Raw genomic sequence first — 21,757 nt, forward strand, 5'->3', positions numbered from 1 at the left:
ACTGAGGCAGGCAGAGGTTATGTGACTTGCCAGGATCATACAGTTAGTATCTGAGGCTGGATTTGAACCCAGGTTTTCTTGACTCCAGACTCAAGGCTTTGGCCATTGTGCCAGCTTGCTACTTGCTAGATGAAAAATGAGAATCCATAGAGATTAAAGTTCATGCTGTGTTTCCTCAGCTAACCTGTGGGACTAGAATCCTAGTGCTTTGGTTTGTAATTCATATAGACAACTCATTCCCTGGTTGTTAGGGGATTTAGATAATTAAACCTCCATCTCCCTCCCAGACTTCTGATCCTTGTTCCCTAGAGCTATATATACCATAAGGCTTTTTCTCCGTGTTTTGTTTTTTTCTGACATTGGGGCAGCTTGAAGCAACCCTTGAATTTTAAATCTGGGATTCAAAACCAAAATTTAGAGCTGGAAAGGACCTTAGCTAATTGAAAATTATGTTACCAAATCAAAGTAAATTAGAACCACAGCAAAGTAAGTCTTATAGGAAGACCTTACTTTATTTTTCATTCCATTTTTAATTCATTGTTTGGAATCCTCATAGGTTTACTTTTCTTCTTCTACAAAACTTCCCCCATAACCAGTTGCCTCAGAATCTAATTAGCTTTGGGCATAGTACAGCCATTGATATTTAACATGAAGATTGGGCTCACTGATTCACACTGGGAATTTGGGAGTGTATGATAAAATCTCAAACTTCATACCAAGTGATTTAGCTCTGAGCCAGTGACAAGAGATAAACTACTGAAGCTTTTTTTTTTTTTTAAACTGCTTTTCAAAACTAACTGTTGTAGTTACATTTCCTCAACAGGCTTTTTACCATTGTTATAAAAGAATTGTGTCCTAGACCAGTATGACCAATCATTGACTTGGAATAATAAACCCAGAAAATTTGACACCTGGGATAGATCTTTGAGATTTAAACCAGTCTATCTGCCTATAAAAGGCAAAAAGTTTTAGCCCATGGAGGTTGAGTGTCTTGCTTGGATCCCAAAGCTAATGGTTGATCCAGGATTAGAACAAATTAAATCTGGATTTTAAGAATTCCACTTCTGGATTATACCCTTGTCTTCTGGCACTGCCATGCAGACATATTTTAAGAGGGAGACATCTGAGAAAAGTAGTGGGATTGCAAATTTCTGAGTGGTGGCCTTCAGGCATTTCAAGGCAATCCACAGCTTTCATGGTCTAGTTAGAGATTCTTAATCTGTGTGTATATGTGTGTGTGTGCGTGTTTGTGTGTGTGTGTGACAGTGTTTGCCAGTGTTCAATGAAACCCATGGACTTCTTCTCAGAAAAATGTTTTTTAACACAGAAAATAAAATACATGTAATTTTAAAAATTGCTTATATTTAAATTGTTAATTATATGTGTGTAGAAATACAGAATAGCTATATATAAATATATATAGCTATTTAAATATATTCTCCTGCAATTGTATACTGATGCATATGTAAACCATATATATACACATACATGTATGCACAATATAATTATATACACAATTATCTGCACATATACATATATATATGCAAATCCAGAGCTCTAAATGTCCTGATGAACTCAGTCAAAAAACTGTACTGAAACTGGACCATTATCATATATCTAACTTTTGTCCACATGACTATATATAACATTGACTTAAAAAAATAAAGAAAAACATTTTTAATTGAAGTTGCCATGACAACTACTCAAAATCTCCAATCTAAATGTAAACAAAAGCTTTCAAAATATAGAAACTTAGAAGAGAGGTTTAAAATAAAATGAGAATAGAGTAAAAGGCAAATCATTCCTATTGTCATGTCTTCCTACACTGCACTAAGGATGTGTTTTTTTTTTTTTTTTTTTTTTTTTTTTTTAGTGAGCTTACATATGGTCATAATCTAGTACTTTTGTTCGGCTAAAAAAAGGTAGCACAAAAGTCACAAAACAGCAAACATATAGGAATAAAAGTAAAATAGTTACTTGTTTTAAACCCATTGAAAAAGAGGACAACAAAATAGTAATGATGATAGTGGTGATCCATATGCTTACAAAGCACTTTCTATACAAAGCTGTTAAACAGAGAAAGTGACTATTTTTCCTCCTTTTTATGGAAAAGAAAACTGAGGCTCAGACACAACTGAGTGGAGAAATTATGACTCAAACATAGATTTTCTGATTCACAGTCCAAATCCTTTTACTTAGGAAGCATTTTGCAATATTTGTGAAATTGAATCATGTTTTAACCACACTATAGAAGTTTCTTTTCCAGTTAATAACATAAATAACTTTGGAATCTTTTTTTAAAAATTAAATTGTATTTTTAAAAAAATTAACATGCATATCTCCCCTATTTCCCTCCTACCTTTCCTCTCTCCACTGGAAAAAGAAAAAAAAGAAAAACAAAGTTCTATTAATAAATATGTCTAGTCAAACAATACAAATTCCCACATTGGCCATATTCAAAAATAAACATCTCATTCTGCATTCTGAGTCTACCTCTCTGTTAGGAGCTATCCTTAACATGCTCATATTGATCATGCGATCCACAGTATCAATTAGATCGTTCAACCCAGTTCAATTCAACAATTATTTATTTATTAATTACATAATACATAAAAAATGTTAGATATATTTATATCTAAGACAAAATGCCAGGCACTTTGACAGGTTCTGGAGCTACAAAGACAATGATTAGTAGCCAGACTCAGCCTAAGGGTAATATTTACCTTTGCTGTCTCTGGAATCCAAAGGTAAGAGCTCTTCAACTCTGGATTGGTATTAAAATCCTCTGTGAAGTATTTTTTCCCACTTGGATCCTGGAGGACTATGTCAGGAGGTCCATGGGTCTCCCAGGTGACTAAAAACACAGTATCATTTCCCAGGCCTTCATCAATAGTCACTGTTCTATTAAAGTGCTGATGAATGTCAATAATTTCACCAGCACTGTCAAGCTATTAATGAAGAAAACACTGTGTTAATTAAAAATCACTGACCCAGATATATTCTATTTTTCCTTCTTGCCACTATAGCTAGTGAAAGTATGATGATAGAGACCAATTGATATTAGGAAGAACATGAGTCCAACCTGATATATGTGAATAACACATAAGAAAAAGCCTGCTTTAAGGGCAACCTGGGATGGCTTATTGTGCAGTATCAGAAGCTATTATTAATTTTCTGACTATTTATATTCATAAAGAACCACACTGAGGGAATAGTCAATCAGTCAGCATTCTATTAAGCTCCTATTGTGTGTCAGGTGCTGTGCTAAGCACTGGGGATAAAAAGAAAGGCAAAAATAGTCCTGCTCTCAAAAATAATCAAGGTCAATCTTTTGATAACCCAGAAGAATTTAGGCAGGGGACAAGAAAGCTGTGAGGAGAGGGGTTCATGAGACTCTCCTAGAGGCCCAGCTCCAGATGAAAGAGAAATAGCAATAACAACTGATCTGATGGGGCTAATGGCCCATAGGATGCCTCAGAAAGGAAACATGTTCCTCCACCATCATCCTGGGCAATGTGAAGCTGAGCCCCAGGCAACTCACTGTACTCTGAGCTCTTAGTAATTGAGTTCCTCTATTTCTTGGCTCTGGGACAGTCCCTTCTCTAGGCTTGTTGAACTTTGATTTTTTTTTCCTAAAACTAATCTCAAATGCTACCACTTCCAGGAAGTCTTTCTTGGTCACTCTGATTGCAAATTTATTCCCACTCATACCTCACTCAGCCTTTTCTTTTGTGGTTCATTAATGTACTTGTTGTAATATTGTGCACTATGGCTTCTAAGTAACTTTATTCATTGTAACTTTGTCAATGTCTTATCTCTCCAATGGACTATAAAATTCTTGAATGTTGTCTTCTTTAAACTTTGTAACTCCCTCAGCACCTACCACTAGAAAGAATTCAATAAATGTGTATTGATTACAGGCTATTGAAGATCATTAGTTAATGATGAGTTAGCTTCCAAAGAAGTGAACTTCTTGTGAGGAGGAAATACTGACCTGGACAGGTTGGCGAAAGATGTCTCCAGTACCTGATGAAATTCTGCTAAACGCATCAATTAGGCCATTGGAACTTGATTTGTCTGATGCAAAGAACTTTAATCCTCCTGAAACAGATGATTGCAATATTAATTCAAGAGCTTTATAAAATATTTAATCTTTTATCTGTAACCTTTGATCATCAGAGAATGTGAAATTCCTTAAGGGCAAGGCCCATGTTTAATTTGCTTTGCCACGTTTAACTATTCTTGCATGCATGTGTGTTTATATATAGATGATAGCAAGCCCCTCCAATTGATTTTTTTTCTCCTTATAATTATGGAAAAATTCATATGGCTGGGTCTATAGTGACAAAAGCAAGTTAGAAGCAAAGAAATTAATTATTAGAGGTGATCATGGTACAATCAATCAATTTGGACAATTCATCCCATACTCTTAGTAAAGTTTTACTTCTGATGAGATGAAGGTGGATAGATAGAATTTGGGCAGGCATAGGTAAAGTTAATTACCTGTCCTGAGACAAAATTGTCAAGGTTTCAAATCTTTGGTATCTCATCCCTTTTCTTCATCAATGCCCATAATTATTTTCCCACCTTTATCCAACCCAGAAATTTTGTGCCTTCTAAACTCTTTCTAACAAAGGTGGAGTCAACCTTATTTATTCAGCAAGTGTTTTCTCTAGTATGTCTTTATACCTTTAAGGCATTTATCTCCTTGTTACCCATGTCTCTCTCTCTCTCTCTCTCTCTCTCTCTCTCTCTCTCTCTCTCTCTCTCTTTCTCTCTCTCTCTCTCTCTCTCTATATATATATATATGCATATATATGCATATGTTATATGTATTTATATAAATCTGCACACAAGATACACATACATATGTGTAAATATGTATACTTTATGTAAACACATATTCAAGTCACATACATACACACACACTCACATGAAATCTGTTAGAAAAATGTTCAAACTATGCAGGTGAGGAAAATACTGTAGAGGATCCACTTCCTTACATTGAAAGTATATTTTATTTAAAGCTGTCTTGAAGATAAAATCACTTTATCTACTGCAGAAAAGATAGGTCAGAAGATATTATATGTCCAAGGCTTTCTTATCCCGTGTTGCCTCTATTTTTTTATCTGTATAATGGGGATAATAATAGCATCTATCTCCCAAGGTTGTTGCGAGAATCAAATGAGATAATAATTGCAAAGTGCCTTTCACATAGTAAGTATACTTAAATGTTAGCTATCATCATCAACAACATCATCATCATCATCAACATCATCATCATTATCATCATTTCCTTTTTAACTATTGTCCCTCATGAGAAGAATCACAGACTTTCAAGATCTTAGAGATTCCAGGGAACTTAGAGGTCATTTGGTAAAAATATAGACCTAAACAGCCAGTAATAAATATAGAAATAGAAATAAAGTTGTCAAACTTCTCCTATGGTTTAATGTGTCTTTAAATGCCCCTCCCCAATTTTTTCCTATTAATGCAAAATCTTTTATATATCTCTGAACAGAATGGTGAGATTGGGTTATGTATCTTCAACATCTAGAAGTCTGGGGCGAGCAGAGAAATGGAGGAATGTAACAGCTGTCTTTAAGGGATTACATTTACTATGCTCAGTCCCAGAAGACAGAAGTAAGAGCAAAGAGAAGAAGCAGCAAGGAGATACATTGGAACTTGCTATCAGGAAAAAACCCTTAAAACTTCCAATTCCCTCCTAATGATTAGATCAATGGGAAGTTTTGTCAACCTCAAAGAGCCATGGAAAGGGAAGCCATTATTAGCCATGACTTTTTTCACATGTGAGCATCAGTATATATGATGATGATGATAATGAAATATATAGCATACAAACCATAACAACTGTATCCTAGAATCAAAGAACTGGAGGGCTGAAAGGGACCTCAGCAGCCATTTGGTCCAACTCATCCATGAAAGGAAGAGCCATTATAACATACTCAACCAGTGGCGTCCAGTTTCTGCTTGAAGACCTCCACGGAAGAAGAACCCATCACCTCTTGCAGCAAACTATTCCATTTTTGGATTGCACAGAATTTTTGTAAGTTTTTCCTGACATCTAACCTCAATTAGATTCTTCAAAGCTTCTAACCATTGTTTGTGGTTCTGCTTTCTGGGGACAACAGAATCTCTCCTATACATAGCAGTCTTTCAAATACTAGATGAAAGCTATTCCCTACCCCTGTTCCTCAGTCTCCAAGTCTCCTCTTCTCTAAAATAACTATGAAGAACTCCTTCAACTGATCCTCATATGTTACAGACTAAAGGCTCTTTAGGATATCCTTCCTCTGGGTACCTTGCAGTTTATCAATCATTCTGTCATTCAAAACTGAATACAATATTCCAAATGAAGTCAGACAAAGGCAGAATAGAATGATGATAGTCTCCAATTGATAGTCTCAGCTTCTTATAGTGTAACCCAAGATCATATTAATTTTTTTTGGACACAAAGAGAAATTGTATTCTTTACTTATTTCAATCAATTGTGTGATGGTAAAGCTGTGTACTATGGAATATCATTAATTAAAAACTATTACTGAGAATGTCTTGCATGAATATGTGGATAAATCTCTTAAAAATTTATTGATTGGAAAGTAGATAAATAAATCAACAGTTGATGTTCTAAACATAGTGTTTCAGATTTTTTTTCTACATCTTTGGCATTTTTCCCTTCTCAAATATCAATCAGTTAATGATGTCACAATTGGGTCACCCTCCACAGGGAACTTCTCTAAGTTTCTAATCTAGTGACTTTTCCTATTTTTGTTAATGCCAGTTTAACATCTTCTTTAAGTACATCTGGCATTGTGATGTTCCAGTGTCTGGGTCCAAGTATGGTAAATCTAAAATGCTTAATGCTGAAAACAGTTAGTTATAAAATCTTTGCAGATCTTTTCCATTTTCTTTTGTTTTGTTTGTTTTCACTTCATCACTAAATGTCTTTACTTATTTGGATCTTTTACCCTGCTTTTTAAAAAACTACTTTAACCTTCCAATGATTTTTTCTGTGTTTGTTTCAAGGTTATACTGTTCACAATCTTTGATCATTCTTTCCCAGGAGGTTTTACAAATGAGTTTATATTCGAAATAAGTATTGTTTTTGGCTTGTCACATGGTAAATAAGTTGAGTGTTCATTATGTAAAATGCTTTAGCCTCTTGGTTTCCTTTTTATAGCCAACTGGTTAACAATATTTAAACTTTTACATTATTAAAATCAACTTATTCTTTCTTTTATGCATTCACCTATTTTCATCATCAATAACTATTTGAGTATATCAATATTGATTTGTTTCAACTGTATGCTATATATTTTTCTCATTTTTATTATTTTGTAATATTTGTACTAATTGTACTAAATTGTACTAAAAATTGCTTTGTACTAATTTTTGTCTTCCACTGACAAGCTGGTAGTCTGCTGAACATAGACAATTTGTTAAGGAATGACTCTTGTCAGTAACAAGTAAGTTTCTGCCTGTTAAAAAATATAACCACTTTATTTTTATGTTTTTCAAGGCATAGCAAGTCTAATAATTCTTTTCTTGATCAAAGTATTCTTAATGTAGAAACCTAAGCCTTTTGTGTAATCTTTAAATAGTCATTGTCCTCTCTCACTTCATCTGTCTTTCCTACCTTTACATAGATATTACCAACTATCAAACTATATATACAGATTTAATTTAGGGAGTTTATTGCATTCTTGATAAAATCACCTTCCCTTTTCATCCCCTGTCACAAAGATTGGTGCATGAGCTGAAATTATTTTTATGATAATCTTTTTTGCAGTACTAATCATGAACAGCATAATATAAAATGACAAATTCTCCCATAAAATAATGTTGCTGATTTTTTGTGAGTATGCAGTAAAATAATATAAAAATAACACAAACTTCTTCCTTTGTCTCTTCACAGTGTAATGAACCATCCTTTCAATTAACTACAATTTCTTTTTTTCTTATTGTTTTATTTACAATGATAATGTAAGAAATAATGTTCTTCTCTCCAGTAGAAAGTTTACTTGTTCATTGGACATTGGTCTCATACTTCTAGAACCAATTCAATCAAAGCTTAAAGATGTTTTAAAAATACAAGAAATATAGTAAAACAACAACTACAAACTTTTGTCATGTTGTCTCTCTTTTTGAAGAAGTATAATGGAGTCCCATAAAATTGGGAGTCATCTTGCATTCTGCTTTGTTTCATAGATTGCCAAGGCCAAAAATGAATTGCAGGTGGCTAGCCTCCTTGTACTTATCTTGGCTGGTTCTCAGAAAGTAGACTTGGTCTATTGCTGGGACTACACTCAAATGCTTTCAGGAATCATAAAACTTGCAAGGAAGTGCTTGCATTCTGTTGTTATAGCTTCAAAGAACCAGAGAGAAAGCAGAAATCTTATAACTATACCATGATAAATAAGGCAGCATAATAAGACTTTATGTAGAGTTTCCACATTATCTGTATAATTTAAAGGGAGAACTTCTCAAAGAAGAAAACCATCATCAAAACACATACCTGTCAGTATGGACAATTCTTCAAGATTTTCAGCTACAAATGGACCCAGAGCAATAGTATGAATAGTTGAACCACTGTTGATCATGGTAGACAAACAATTACTGATATCCCCATCTCCTCCACTGGTTGCTAATATTATCACAGATCCAAATGCATTTCCATGAAGACTTTCAATCACCTGGAAATAGATTATCCATTATTAGATTCTAATTAAATTATGATAGGGCAATTAAATGATGAAGTGGATAGAGTCCCCGGTCTGAAATTGAGAAAATTCATCTTGGACATTATTGGACAAGACTGAAATGATTAAACAGAAAATTAAAAAATATATGCACATAGATACATATATGTACACATACATATATAATATATACATAATAAATGTATACATATATGTATCTATTACATAAAACTCGCTGACATAAAAATATAATCATATGTGTGTGTGTGTGTGTGTGTGTGTGTGTAGACATACATATACTGTATAGGGGTATGTTAAGGGTAAAGATGTGACCTCAAGATTCACAAAGAACACAAACTACCTTGAATAAGGTAATAATAATAAGGTAAACAGCAATAATAATTGCTAATAATAAATAGTAATAATAAAATAATTTAAATCAAATAAATAAAAATTTAAATAAATAATAAAAATTAATAATAAAAGCAAAAAAATAATAAGGTAAGCAGCAAAAGAAGCTCCAAATATCTTATAGGAGTACTTACAGGGGATCTGGCACTATGCTTTCTTTTTTCCTGTTTCTCTTTAATATCTGACCTGATCTAGGGATGGGTAGGGAGATCCATTACAACATTCTGTCTTCCTGCCACTAAGAATTGGGGCTCATAAATAAATTCCATTAAGCAATCCAACCAAACTAAATGAACAGGTACTAATAAAAGTATTATGAAACCAAGTGAACATGCGCCTCCTATAATATCTCATTATTCTCTCAGCAGGTCCATGTCCCTACAATTGACGTATCAGAGTAGAGCAGATCATCCCCATTACATTTGGCCTTACAATTGGTGTAGCTGGCAGTATAGTGTGACCCCCCCCCACATAAATCTTGTGTCTTTACACACATATATACCCCCTACATACCCACACACAGATACACACACATTCATTGTGAATGTAAAAATTGCTTTTCAAATTATGAAAAATCATCAGCATCTACCTATCCTGTGAACAAGGTCCTTGACCTGATTTTTCTGACTTAAGTCAGATACTCGTCAAATCAAGAGGCATTTATATTAGTATGTTCAGTACTGAGGAAGCAAAGAAGGTGAAAAATAATCCTTTCTCTCAAGGAATGTATAGACGAAATCCCAGCTTCTTAAACTGTTGGTCACAACCCTATATGGGGTCTCACAACTGAATGTGGGGATTGAAAAATTATAATTTATTGTCAGTAAATGTTTGATTTGTATACCTATTTTATATATTTATATAATTGGAGTCACATAAAAATTTCCTGGGGCAAAAAGGGATCGTGGATGGAAAAAGTTTAAGAAGTCTTGGTCTTAACTTCTTGGTCTAAACAGCTAGGTATATGCAAGATATATGCAGGATAAATTGGAGACAATTCTGCTGGTCTCCATGCCCAGCTTTCTGGACAAGCTATGGGTATTTATTCTGGTCTATGATGGCTTTCTTGGATCCTCATCTCTAGAGTTCTGTACTTGGCTAGTGAGAGCTTAAAAAGCAGAAGATGCAGAGATATCAAGGACCCAGTTATTCGACTCATAAACCATTTTTGTTTCCAGATCTCTGCCTTGAAACCAGTTCCCAAATTTTGATTTGATCCATTCTCTGGCCCAAACTATTGATTGGTTTTACTTTGTAGGGGATCCATAAACTTGGAAAAAACCTCTTTTTCTTTAATTTTTGTTAATCTCTAAACTGAGTTTTAGCTTTTCCTTTAATTATGAATGTAGGCAACAAAACCTTAATTTTGTTTTCTTAGTTTTCAGTAGGCTGCCAAAGGGATTCATGATAAAAAGGGGGACCGAGAGCCCCCACTCTAGACTGTCCCAGAAGCCTATGTTCTCCAGAGTCACACTTTGTCCTACTGATCTTGCTTAGGGATCATCCCAAGTAACAACAATAATGGTGATGATGATAACTGACACCTTACATTTGGCAAATCACTTTATAACCATTGCTGCATAACTACTGGTAGATATTCCAGCTGGTATAATTCCCATTTTAAAGATGAGGAAATTGAGGTTCAGAGGAATTACGTAAGTTACCCACAGTCATTCAGCTATGGATAGGAGATGTGATATGAACTCATGTCTTCCTGTTTCCACATTTAAATACTCATACAATTCAGCAGTAGGAATGCCTAATGATCTAGTGGGGAAAAGGAAAGGAACAGCATTTATTAAGTGCCTACTATGTGCTGTGTTGGGTGCTGTGCTAAGTGCTTTCAGAGATGATTTCATTTTATCCATATAACAATTGTGGGTAATAGGTACTGTTATGAACTCCATTCTAATTGAGAATACTGACACAGGCAGAAATTAAGTGACTTAACCAGCGTCATCCAGCTAGTGACAGTCTGAAGCTGTAGTTGATATAAGATTTCCCTCATTTCAGGCCCAGTATCCTTTGGGACATCTAGTTACCTGAGTGGGAACAATAGTGGATGATACTTTACTACTAAATAAAGCCCTCTGGCTTGGAGCACTGCATTTTTTTCAGCTATTCAACAGAACACAAGAAATATTAGGCTGTAGATCTAGGAAACTTTTTGTGTGTATCATGTATTGCCTGTTTATCAGGACCATCCTCAGGACATCAGAGACTCTAAGGAGGGAGTAGGATATGGTCATGTAGATATAGGAGATATAGTGAGTGGGATGACTTTTGTTACCTGAAGCCCCGTCCGTAGGCCTGAACATATATTGGCACCTACACCAGCTATCACAGTGGTAGGAAGAGTTGATGATAGTTGCTTTCGGTCTCTGGGATTCTTTATCTGGCGTGGCAGAGTTCTGACCAATCCTTTGCTGCTGAAGCTTACAATGCCCACATATGTATGAATTTCAACCACTTGCAGCAGGTAAAATTCAGCAGCTTGATGCAGTCGGAGGAGTCTGTCAGCCTGTGTAACAAACCCCCCACCAAATAAAAACAAAAATTATGAAAATATTGATCAGACTACTCAAAGATGAGATACCTGAAATACAGGCTGTCCCCAAAGTCTTAGTGCAATTTAAAGTTTTAATATGAAGTGCCACACATTGGGAATATTAGTAATACTACCCTATGATAAGATGCATCAGAAATGATTTGTAAGAACTCAAACATAAGTATCATCCCTGAATTCTGGGAAATCACAAATAATTTCATGAACATATGGAGGTGACATTTAAACTTTAAAGGATAGATATAATTGCAACAAGTGGTGAGAAGTAAGGTCCTTCTAGGATAAAGAAATAGCATGAAAAAACTAAGGAGAATAAGTAAGAATTTACTAAGACCTACTATGTGCCAGGCACTATGCTAAGCAAAAGGATTACTTCATTTGATTCTATAACAATTCTGAGAAGTAGGTATTGTTATGATTCCCCATTTTACTCTGAAGGAAACTGAGGCAGATGGATACTAAATGATTTACCCAGTGTCACACACCTAATAAGTATCTGAGACCAGATTTGAACCAAAGTTTTAGTGATTTCAGATCTAACCCTCTATCCACTATGCTTTCTACCTGCCTAGGCAGGTTTCCTCAAGTACAATCTAACCTCTTAGAGGAAAGGAACAGTTTCACTTTTTCTATTTCTATCTCTAGCATGTTTGTCTGGCACATAAAAAGCAACTATCAAATGCCCATTGACTGACTGATCAACTAACCTAGTAAACACTTGATAAATTCTTGCTGGATAAAATAGAATGAGAAAAGGCAGAAACATTAACTTCTTGTACCCTAGCATGAAAAATTGTACTCCAACTTAATAATGAAGTTCTTTGTTCCTTTCTACTCAAATAATTTTAACTTAAATAAATTTTAACATTTTCTTTGATGTTATTCCTCTTGCCTAGAATGACCTTGCTTCTCACCATTGTTGAAATTTTATCTTTAGCTTTAAAGGCTCAAATGTGACCTCCACGTATTCATGAAACCATTGGTGATTTCCTCCAATCAGGTGATAAAATTTATTCTTGAGTTCTCACAAATTATTTCATTCCTTTCTAAGGCAATTTAGTATATGGTACTTTGTATTCCTAATTTCCCCAGTGTATGGAACTTTATTTTAAAACTTAAGTTGTTGGAGAGCAGATAAAAGAGTTTTCAGGCATTTTACCTCAGCCATCTTTCCAGAAACATCCAGAACTAAGCAGATGATTCTGTCCCCAGTCTGGAGCAAGGAAAATGTGGGTGGAGGTGGAAGGGCAGCAGCATCCAAGGGGATGCTCTTTCTCAAGTCAACAGAGTCCATGATTACATCCCAAGTGCTTCTCAGGCTGCACATTTGGTTCTGAAGGTTGGGTGCTTCTTGGTTGTGAGTGCTGGAATTACAAAATTCAACCACCTAAGAAATAAAAAGAATATAATATTGCAAGGAGAAATAATGGCAAGATCTTGGAAGTCCAAAATGGCCAAGTGGTTCTTTTTCTTAAGCTTCTGCATCTCCCTAAGCTCCCCCAATAGAAATGATTGAGGTGTAACATAGACTAACCAAAGCTAGATCACATGAACAAAGAAACCCCATGACATGTGAAAACCTCATAAAATAACACTAGAGAATTTAAATATTTTGAGCTTAGAGAATATTTAGGGAATTAAATACTCAGTGTTCTTACTCCTGAATTATTCTATGAATGGGGAGAAAGGTGACCACAGTCTTGCAGCTGTATGCCATAGAGTTCAGCTGTGGGGGTCTCTGGACATTCCCACTGTGGACTCAGAGGGAACCTTGCTTTTCTCACTGTGCAGGAAAGGATACTGATGGCAGCTAACCACTTGAAGGAAAGGGAGAACTGGTGGAAAGGAGGACGTCTAAAGATGTGGGAAGAATAAAATGGGGCACAAAGCTTCAAGCTAAAGAGTTAAAAAAAAGAATTTTTGCTCAAAGGAAAAGGAAAATGGTAACACAGTGGGTCAGTAGTCTTTCCACTATGGTCAGAGACCCAGGCCAAGCTCCAATTCTTTCAATATACAAATACTGACCCCTAGCCTTAGTGGAAAAAAAAAAGACAAAGAGTAAGAACAAATTTTAGACAAATACCTGAAAATAAATGAGAATAAATCATTTTTACTATTAGAAATACCCAAACTAACCACATAGGACATATGAAGAAAAATGCTATCTGCACTTAGAGAAAGAACTGATAAGTAGAAGTATGTGTGCATATATATATATATATATATATACACACATATGTGTGTATACATATATATTCCATTTCTAGGGTGAGGAAGGGAAGAAAAAGGGGGAAAGAAATTTATAAGACAACTTTATTATATATTTAATATAAAAATAGTAAATATATTTAAAAGTTGAGATAAATATATATTTTCTAAATAATCTCTATTTAAAAGGAATAATAAGTTGCATATGATAGATTTTCAATTTCATGTACAATCATTTAAATTATATATGATATTATGGAAATACTTGTTTTATTCCATAAATTAAAAAGAAAATAAATTTTAAAATTTTTAAAAAGGAAATAAATGAGAAAGGATGTGGGATCAAAAGGATATGGGCAAATGCTTAAATTTAAAATCAAAACAAAACAAAACAAACAAACAAAAAAAAAAAAAACCCCAGCGCACAAATAGAGAGAATTAGTAAAAGTTTAAAGAGAATACAGAACAACACAAACAACTATAATACTACGCAGGAAAATGAAGTAAATTCTCCAAGCAAAAAAGATAATTCCTCTAATTCTCCAGAAATCATAGACAAGCAGTAAGAAACTCCAAAATAAGAGAAATAAGACAATAGAATATATTAGAAATTAAATTAAGTTGAAAATCAGAGGACTCAATAAAGAGAAACGATAGCAGAGTTCAGATATTGAACAATACAATGTACATTTTCTCTGAAGCAGAGGCTTTATAAGACAAAACTGACAGTTTTGGATGACAGAAATGCAGAAGGAGAAGGAAATTTAACAGATGATAAAGAAAAGAAAATGACATTAAATAAACATAGAAATTCTATTGAAGCCTAAGCAATTAATCTTGCAGCCAGGATGTGCAGAAATAACGTAAGTATCATAAGTCTTCCAGAAAAGCATGATGAAAAATAATGGCCCCCCTCCAAATTGAGTGCCACATTGCAGGTTTTCTGGACAAAAACACTGTCTAGGGCTTTTGAATTTTGACAAAAAACACTGATCATATGAATTCAAGGACTGTTAGCAGGGGGAAATATATCTTGGTTATATTTCACAGTTTTAATAGCAAAGATAAATGACAAATTTAAATAACAAATAGCAAATTAAAGCAGTCGGAAGAAACAATCTGAAATATAAAGACATGCCTATTTGAACAGCCTTGAATTACTTCACAGTCAGGAGAAAGTGAAGAGAAGACTAGAATATTATGTTCTAAAAAGCAAAAGAGCTTTAGCTACAGTCAAGTAATAGCATATCCTACAAAGCTAAACCTAATCACCAAGGAGAAAAGTTGGATTATCAATAAATGAGAGGCATTTGGGATATTCCCAATGAATGAACAAATAAAAACAAAAAAAATTTGACTTGCAAAATCCTATAAAATGTAAACAAAAGAAAGTTCATATAATTATTACTGATTATAAATTATTACTGATTATTATCTAATTATTGAAAAAAGGCTAAGTAACTAAACTAATTCTTTTATGTTTCTAAGCATTATTTAAAAGAAATAAGCAAATTAAGGAGTAAAAGAAGGGGGAAAGATGAATTGATGAAGGTCAAGGACCTAAGAAATTAAAAATGTAAGGGTACTATAAACAGTGAAAAGAAGGGAAGAATAAAAAGCTAAATGATATTTCACAAAATGAATCTCATGATTTCCTTTTATTAAAAGAATAATAAAGTCAGAAAAAGGGAGAGAGGAGGTAAAAGGTAAAAAGAGATCTTGTGGTAAAGCTTTATCAATTTCATATGAGAAGAGGGCTTATAGGAAAAGTAGGAGAAAAACAATGGATAGGGAAGGAAAGATGAAGTGATGTTAGTTCTCAGAACAGAAAAGGGAAGTGTGTCACTAAAGAACTATGGAGAGTGAGGAATATGAATGTGGTAAAAAGTGAGAACCTTTTGATGGGTTTTGTCAATGGCAAAATTCACATATTAGGATAACAACTTTTCTAAGGAAGATTTTTCTCCGGGATTGTATCTTGTTCAGGAAATAATGTATATGAGTCTTCAAGATCAATCAATACCCAGAATATTGGAGAAACAGAATCAAAGATAAAATTAATTAGTGGGAGAGTGAATAATATAAGGTTTAGCAGAAGAGCTATGTCCATGATCAAAGGGCATTTCTTTTATCTTAGTTTCTTTTGCGATTTGCTATTTCTAAACATGAATAACTAGAAAAATATAGATAGTAGAGTGAGATCTCCAAATGCAATAGTTATAGAAATGCAACAGAAGATGGGATTCAAATTTGGTCCTTCTGAAGCTCTTCTATCATGAAAGGCTTTCCTTCTAAGGTGGTCTTTCGACTACATAGTAAATATCTTGTATGTATTTATTTACATTATCATTTTCCCCATTTCTGTGAAAACTTCTAGAATAAAGGTTATTTTTTCCTCCATTTTTAACTCAGTGCTCATGACAGCAAATGATACAATGTAGCCATTTGATAAGTACTATTAATGCTGACTGATTAGAGATATCAAAAGAATAAAGAAGAAACAAATAAGGGTATATAGTTTAAGAACTGGAAAATAGAATTCAGAAATATAATATATTATAATATAATAAAATATAATAGAAATATAATAACAAATATCATAAAAAAGAAATCAGAATTGGCTGAGAATAGAAGAAATGTAATCAGGAGGACAAAGCAAAGGAAAATTTCTTGGAAAAAGACACAGGAAAAGAATATTACTTAAAATAAAAGATTGGGAAAGATGGGAAAGAGAGAAGAATTTGAACCATATTCCAAACTGGATGGGAAAAGAGAAAGATAAAAAGGGGCAAGGAAAAAAATAGATAGATAGATAGATAGATATTACAAAAGCCAGTACAAAGAACTTATGTTAAAGTGTAAGTAGAGCTTGTGGGAATGGATGACCTTCAAAGTGGTATATGTAAAACTAACCTGAGTGACAATTATTGACTTTAAAAACAACGTGGGGGAAGGATGTAGAAATCAATACAAAAGAAACAAATGGTAGGAAATACAAAGCTTAAAATATATAACTTTATTGTGAATGGTTTAAACAATCTAATAACATTGAAAGTGACAAAATGGATAGAAAACAAAGCACATAAATTGTATACAAAAAGCGTATAACAAAGAACAAAAATGAAAAATTGGAACAAAATTGATTATTAGCTAGATGATTCTAAAAAGCAGGCATTAAAATTGTGCTATTATACTTAGCATAAATAAAATTCACCTTGTCAAAACAGATAAGCAGAACAAGCACATATTATATAATATGTTAAAGGAACTTTAAACAATTAAACCATATCAATACTAAAGGCATATTCACCAGATGGCATAGCATCTAAATTCATGAAGAAAAAATTAACTAATTTATATAAGGATATTTAGACCATAATATAATAATTGTAGACTTTTATGTTCCTCTTTAAGAGAGGAAAATAAAGAATTAAAATTGTTGAAGTTAGACCTGAAAGACCTATGCTATTTACTGAATGTGAATGTTAAAAATATACGTATTTCTCAACATGACCTTTACAAAAATAGATTCTGTGTAAGGGCACAGAGATTTATAAACAAACAAAAGACAAAAATACTAAACACATTCTTTATAGATCAAAATGCTATAAAAATAGTAGTACAGAGAATAACAAAAAAAATATAGACCTAAAGAGAGACAACAATGATGTTGTAAATAATTAATTGATCAAAGACCATATCATAGAAGTTATTAATAATAACAAAAAAGAAAGAATGATAACATGCAATCACATATCAAGATTTCTGTATACAGTTCAATAATCCTTAGGAAAAAATATAACATCTCTGAAAGCAAAAATTAATAAGATAGAAAAAAAGAGAAGAATAATGAACAGGGCCTATAGTATAAAGAACTAGGAATAAACAAGTAAACAAACCCTAATTAAGCACAATAAAGGGAATTTTGATGGAGGAGGAATAGACACAATGTTGCTGTATAATTGTAACAACCAAGATTGGTTCTGGAGAAAAATTGAGATACTATACCTCCTTCCTTTCATGGCAGAAAAGAGCTACAGTGAGTAGGGAATATTTAATTAATCTTGCCATTGGTTTTGCTGAACTGCTTTTTTCTGTTTATTTTTAATCTTTGTTATAATATATATTTTCCTGGGTAGAAGAAGGAAAAATGGATGTGATCCCAAAACAAAAGAGATCAATAAAAATAAATCTTTAAAAAAATTTTTTTAAAAATTTAGTTTTCCCCACTTACATACAAAATTTTTTTTTAAGATTTGTTTTTAAAATTTTGAGCTCTAGATTCTCCCTGCTTCCTCTCCATCCCTCCCTTCCATGTGAGGTTGTGCAAAACATTTCCGTAATTAAATGTCACTTTGCAAAAGAAAACATAGATCACTCCTCCACCCCAAGAAAAACCCTCAAGAAAAATAAAATAAGATAGGTATGCATCAGTCATATTCAGACACAATCAGTTCTTTCTCAAATATGGATAACATTTTTTCATTCTAAGTCCTTCAAAGGAGTCTTGGATCATTGTATAGCAAAATCATTCAGAGCTGATCATCCCACAACTTTCCTATTACTTTGTACATAGTACATTTCACTTTGCTTAAGCTCATGGAGGACTTTCCAGGTTGCTCAGTACTTCTTATAGAATAATAATATTTCTTCATAATCACATAGCACAATTTATTCAGCTATTCCCCAATTGATGGGCATCCCCTCAATTTCCAATTCTTTGCCCTGAGAAAAGAACTAATATATATATTTTGTTCTTTATTTTTTAAAAGCTCTTTTGGGATTCATGCCAATAGTAGTACTGTTAGATAAAAGGATTGCATGCATGATTTATATTCCTTTAGGCAGAGATCATATATATTTTTTATTATTTATGAATTGGGGAAATGGCTCTTTTTAAAAAAATAATTTTGACTCAGTTCCCTATATATTTAAGAAATGAGTCCTTCATCAGAAAAATTCGCTTCAAAATTCTTTTCATGATTACTGTTGCTATTTCTATCCATTTGTTTCATTCTATTCTTTCTTTCCCTTCACTATATCCTTCTCAAGAGTGATTTGCTTCTGATCAGCCCTTTCCCAATGTGCTCTCTCTTCCATCACACTTTCTTCTTCTCTTATCCCTTTCCCCTCCTACTTTCCTGCAAGGTAAGATAGATTTCTATACCCATATTGAGTGTGTATGTTATTTCCTCTTTGAGCCAGTTTTGATGAGAATAAAATCACTCATTCCCTCCTTTCCTTACATTGTAAAAGCTCTTCCTTGCCTCTTTTACTGCAGATAATTTATGCCATTTCACTTCCCCCTTTCTCTTCTTCTAGTACATTTCTTTCTCACTCCTTGATTTTATTTTATTTTTCAGATATTATCCCTTCATATTCAATTCATTCCTGTGCCCTCTGTCTATATACACTTCTTCTAAATGTCCTAATAATGAGTTACAAATATTATTCACTCATGTAGGAACATAAACAGATAAATCTTGTTAAGCCCCTTATGATTTTCCTTTCCTGATCACCTCCTTATATTTCTCCTGAGTCCAATACTTGAAAACAAAATTTTCTATTCAGCTCTGGTCTTTTCATTATGAATGCTTAAAATCCTCTATTTCATTGAATATCCACCTTTTCCTGTGAAGGCTTATACTCAGTATCAATGGATAAGTGATTCTTGGTTATAAATCTAGCTCCATCAGTCTCTGAAATATTATATTCCACGGCATCCTATTTCTTAACAAAGAAGCTGCTAAATCTTTGTGTTATCCTGACTGTGGCTCCATTATACTTATTATTTTTTTTTATTTTTTTGGATGCTTGCAATATTTTCTCCTTGACCTGGGAGTTCTGGAAGTTGGCCATAATATTCCTGGGAGTTTTCCTCTTAGGATTTATTTTAGATGACAATGGATTTTTTCAATTTATAATTTACTCTCTGGTTCTAGAATATTAGACCAGTTTTCTTTGATAATTTCTTGGAAAATGATGTCCAGCTCTTTTTATGATCATGACTTTCAATTAGACTAATAATTTTAAAATTATCTTTCCTGGATCTATTTTCCAAATCAGTTGTTTTATTCAATGAGATACTTCACATTTAAAAATTTTTTTCATTCTTTTGGAGGTTTTATTTTTATTATATCTTGATTTCTCATAAAGTCAATTAACTTCCATTTGCTCAATTCTAAATTTTAAGGAATTATTTTTTCTCAGTGAACTTTCTTACCTTCTTGCCCATTTGACCAATTTATAAGCATTCTCCTCATAAATTTTTTGTATTTTCTTCTACCTAACTCTCATTTCTCTTTCCAATTTCCTCTATCTCTCTTACTTGATTTTCAGTGTCCCTTTTTAGCTCTTCCATAGACTAAGAACAATTCTTATTTTTTCTTGGAGGCTTTGGATGTAATAGATTTGATTTTACTATCATCTTCTGAATGTGTATATTGATCTTCCTTGTCACTATAGTAGCTTTCTATGGTCAGAATCTTTTTCTATTGTTTACTCATTTCCCCAGCCTGTAAGTCTCTGTTTCCAGGATGGATAGTACATGTCTCAAGCTTCAGGGCAGCAGTTTGTGCAACTGTTTTCAGAGCTCCTTCTAAGGCCAGCATTGTGAAGCAGCACTGCCACTCAGATCTGAGTATGAACAAAACAAAAGAGTTCTGCCACAGTGCCAGTAAAGAGGCCCCTCTGCGATCTCCCTCTGACTAGCTGTCCATCTCCCCTTACTTGTGAGCTGAGATCTCTGGAAATCTCCACTGTCTCTGCTGTGGTCACTACTGCTAGCAGCATTGCTGCAGCCATTGTTGATTGAGTGGCTCCCAAAGACTGATCTTATGCTGAGGCTTCTCTCACAACCTAGAGCACCAAACCTTTCTTGCTGAGTTATCCTTGACCTCTGTGGGGTGAGGGGACTGGAGATTGCTGCCACTTCTTCCTTTCTTAAACCTGGGGTTGTGCTGGGGTGGCCTTTGCTTGCATTATACTTCAAATCCACCCCAATGCAATAGATCCCTCCTGCAGACCTTCCAAGTTGCCTTTGGCTGAAAAATTGTTCCATTCTGCTTTTTGTCAGTTCTGACATGCTACAATTTGTTTAGAGTCATTATTTACAGGTATTTGGATGGGTCTGGGGGAGAACTTGGGTGAGTCCCTACCTTCATTTTGCCATCCTGGTTCTATCTCCCCAAATAATATAAATCTTAAGGGAAAAAAGTCAATTTTCTTATACTAACACCACTGGATGAAATGGGAAAGGAAATTGGCAAGTTGGAAGACCAAGTTATTTCCTTAAGTTATGAATAAATCTTATTTTTACAAAAATCAAAAAACCCCAATACTTCAACACATCAGGGATCACAGTATGGGATACAAGGGAAGCTCAGTACTTAAATTTATTTCTTTTCATTCCCTATTTGCATGGAAATTGACAGATAGCTGTATTATACATCAAAGTTATAAAAACTAATTGATACTGTTATCACCTTCATTGTTATCAACCCACTAGCAAATGGTAAGGTAACATCCCCATAACCAAACATTTCCATAGAAAGTGTTATCTTGCTGAACCCATTTCCTGAACACACATATATAACAGCATGTTTTAAAAATTGCTCTACCTCAAATATTATCATTATCCAACAAAGGAGAAGGGTAGCAGAAAAACCATAAGCTGCTGTTTGCTGATCTTTTTATCATAAGGAAGTCAGGGGTTAGAGTAGTATTCATAATTATGTTATCGATCTAATGACATAAACCAATCTCAGAACCCTGAGTGTAGGCATGGGGTAAGTACACAACATAGGGATTTCCTGTTGACAGATGACACTTGAAAATCAAAAAGATCTGCTAA

The 21,757-nt window shown here is 33.7% G+C and overlaps 1 protein-coding gene across 1 annotated transcript in view; it reads right to left on the bottom strand.

Moving 5' to 3' along the window:
• The window catches only part of CLCA2 (chloride channel accessory 2), a 53,811-nt gene that overhangs the window by 11,800 nt on the left and 20,254 nt on the right, over positions 1-21,757 (bottom strand). The window contains exons 6-10 of the mRNA XM_003767325.2: positions 12,857-13,084; positions 11,422-11,652; positions 8,537-8,714; positions 3,995-4,101; positions 2,724-2,948 (exon numbers count right to left, since the gene is read on the bottom strand). Coding sequence (XP_003767373.1) covers positions 2,724-2,948; positions 3,995-4,101; positions 8,537-8,714; positions 11,422-11,652; positions 12,857-13,084 — 969 coding nt within the window. The remainder of the gene's footprint in view (positions 1-2,723; positions 2,949-3,994; positions 4,102-8,536; positions 8,715-11,421; positions 11,653-12,856; positions 13,085-21,757) is intronic.

The sequence above is a fragment of the Sarcophilus harrisii genome, chromosome 4 (genome assembly GCF_902635505.1).
Source record: "Sarcophilus harrisii chromosome 4, mSarHar1.11, whole genome shotgun sequence".
NCBI lineage: Eukaryota > Metazoa > Chordata > Mammalia > Dasyuromorphia > Dasyuridae > Sarcophilus > Sarcophilus harrisii.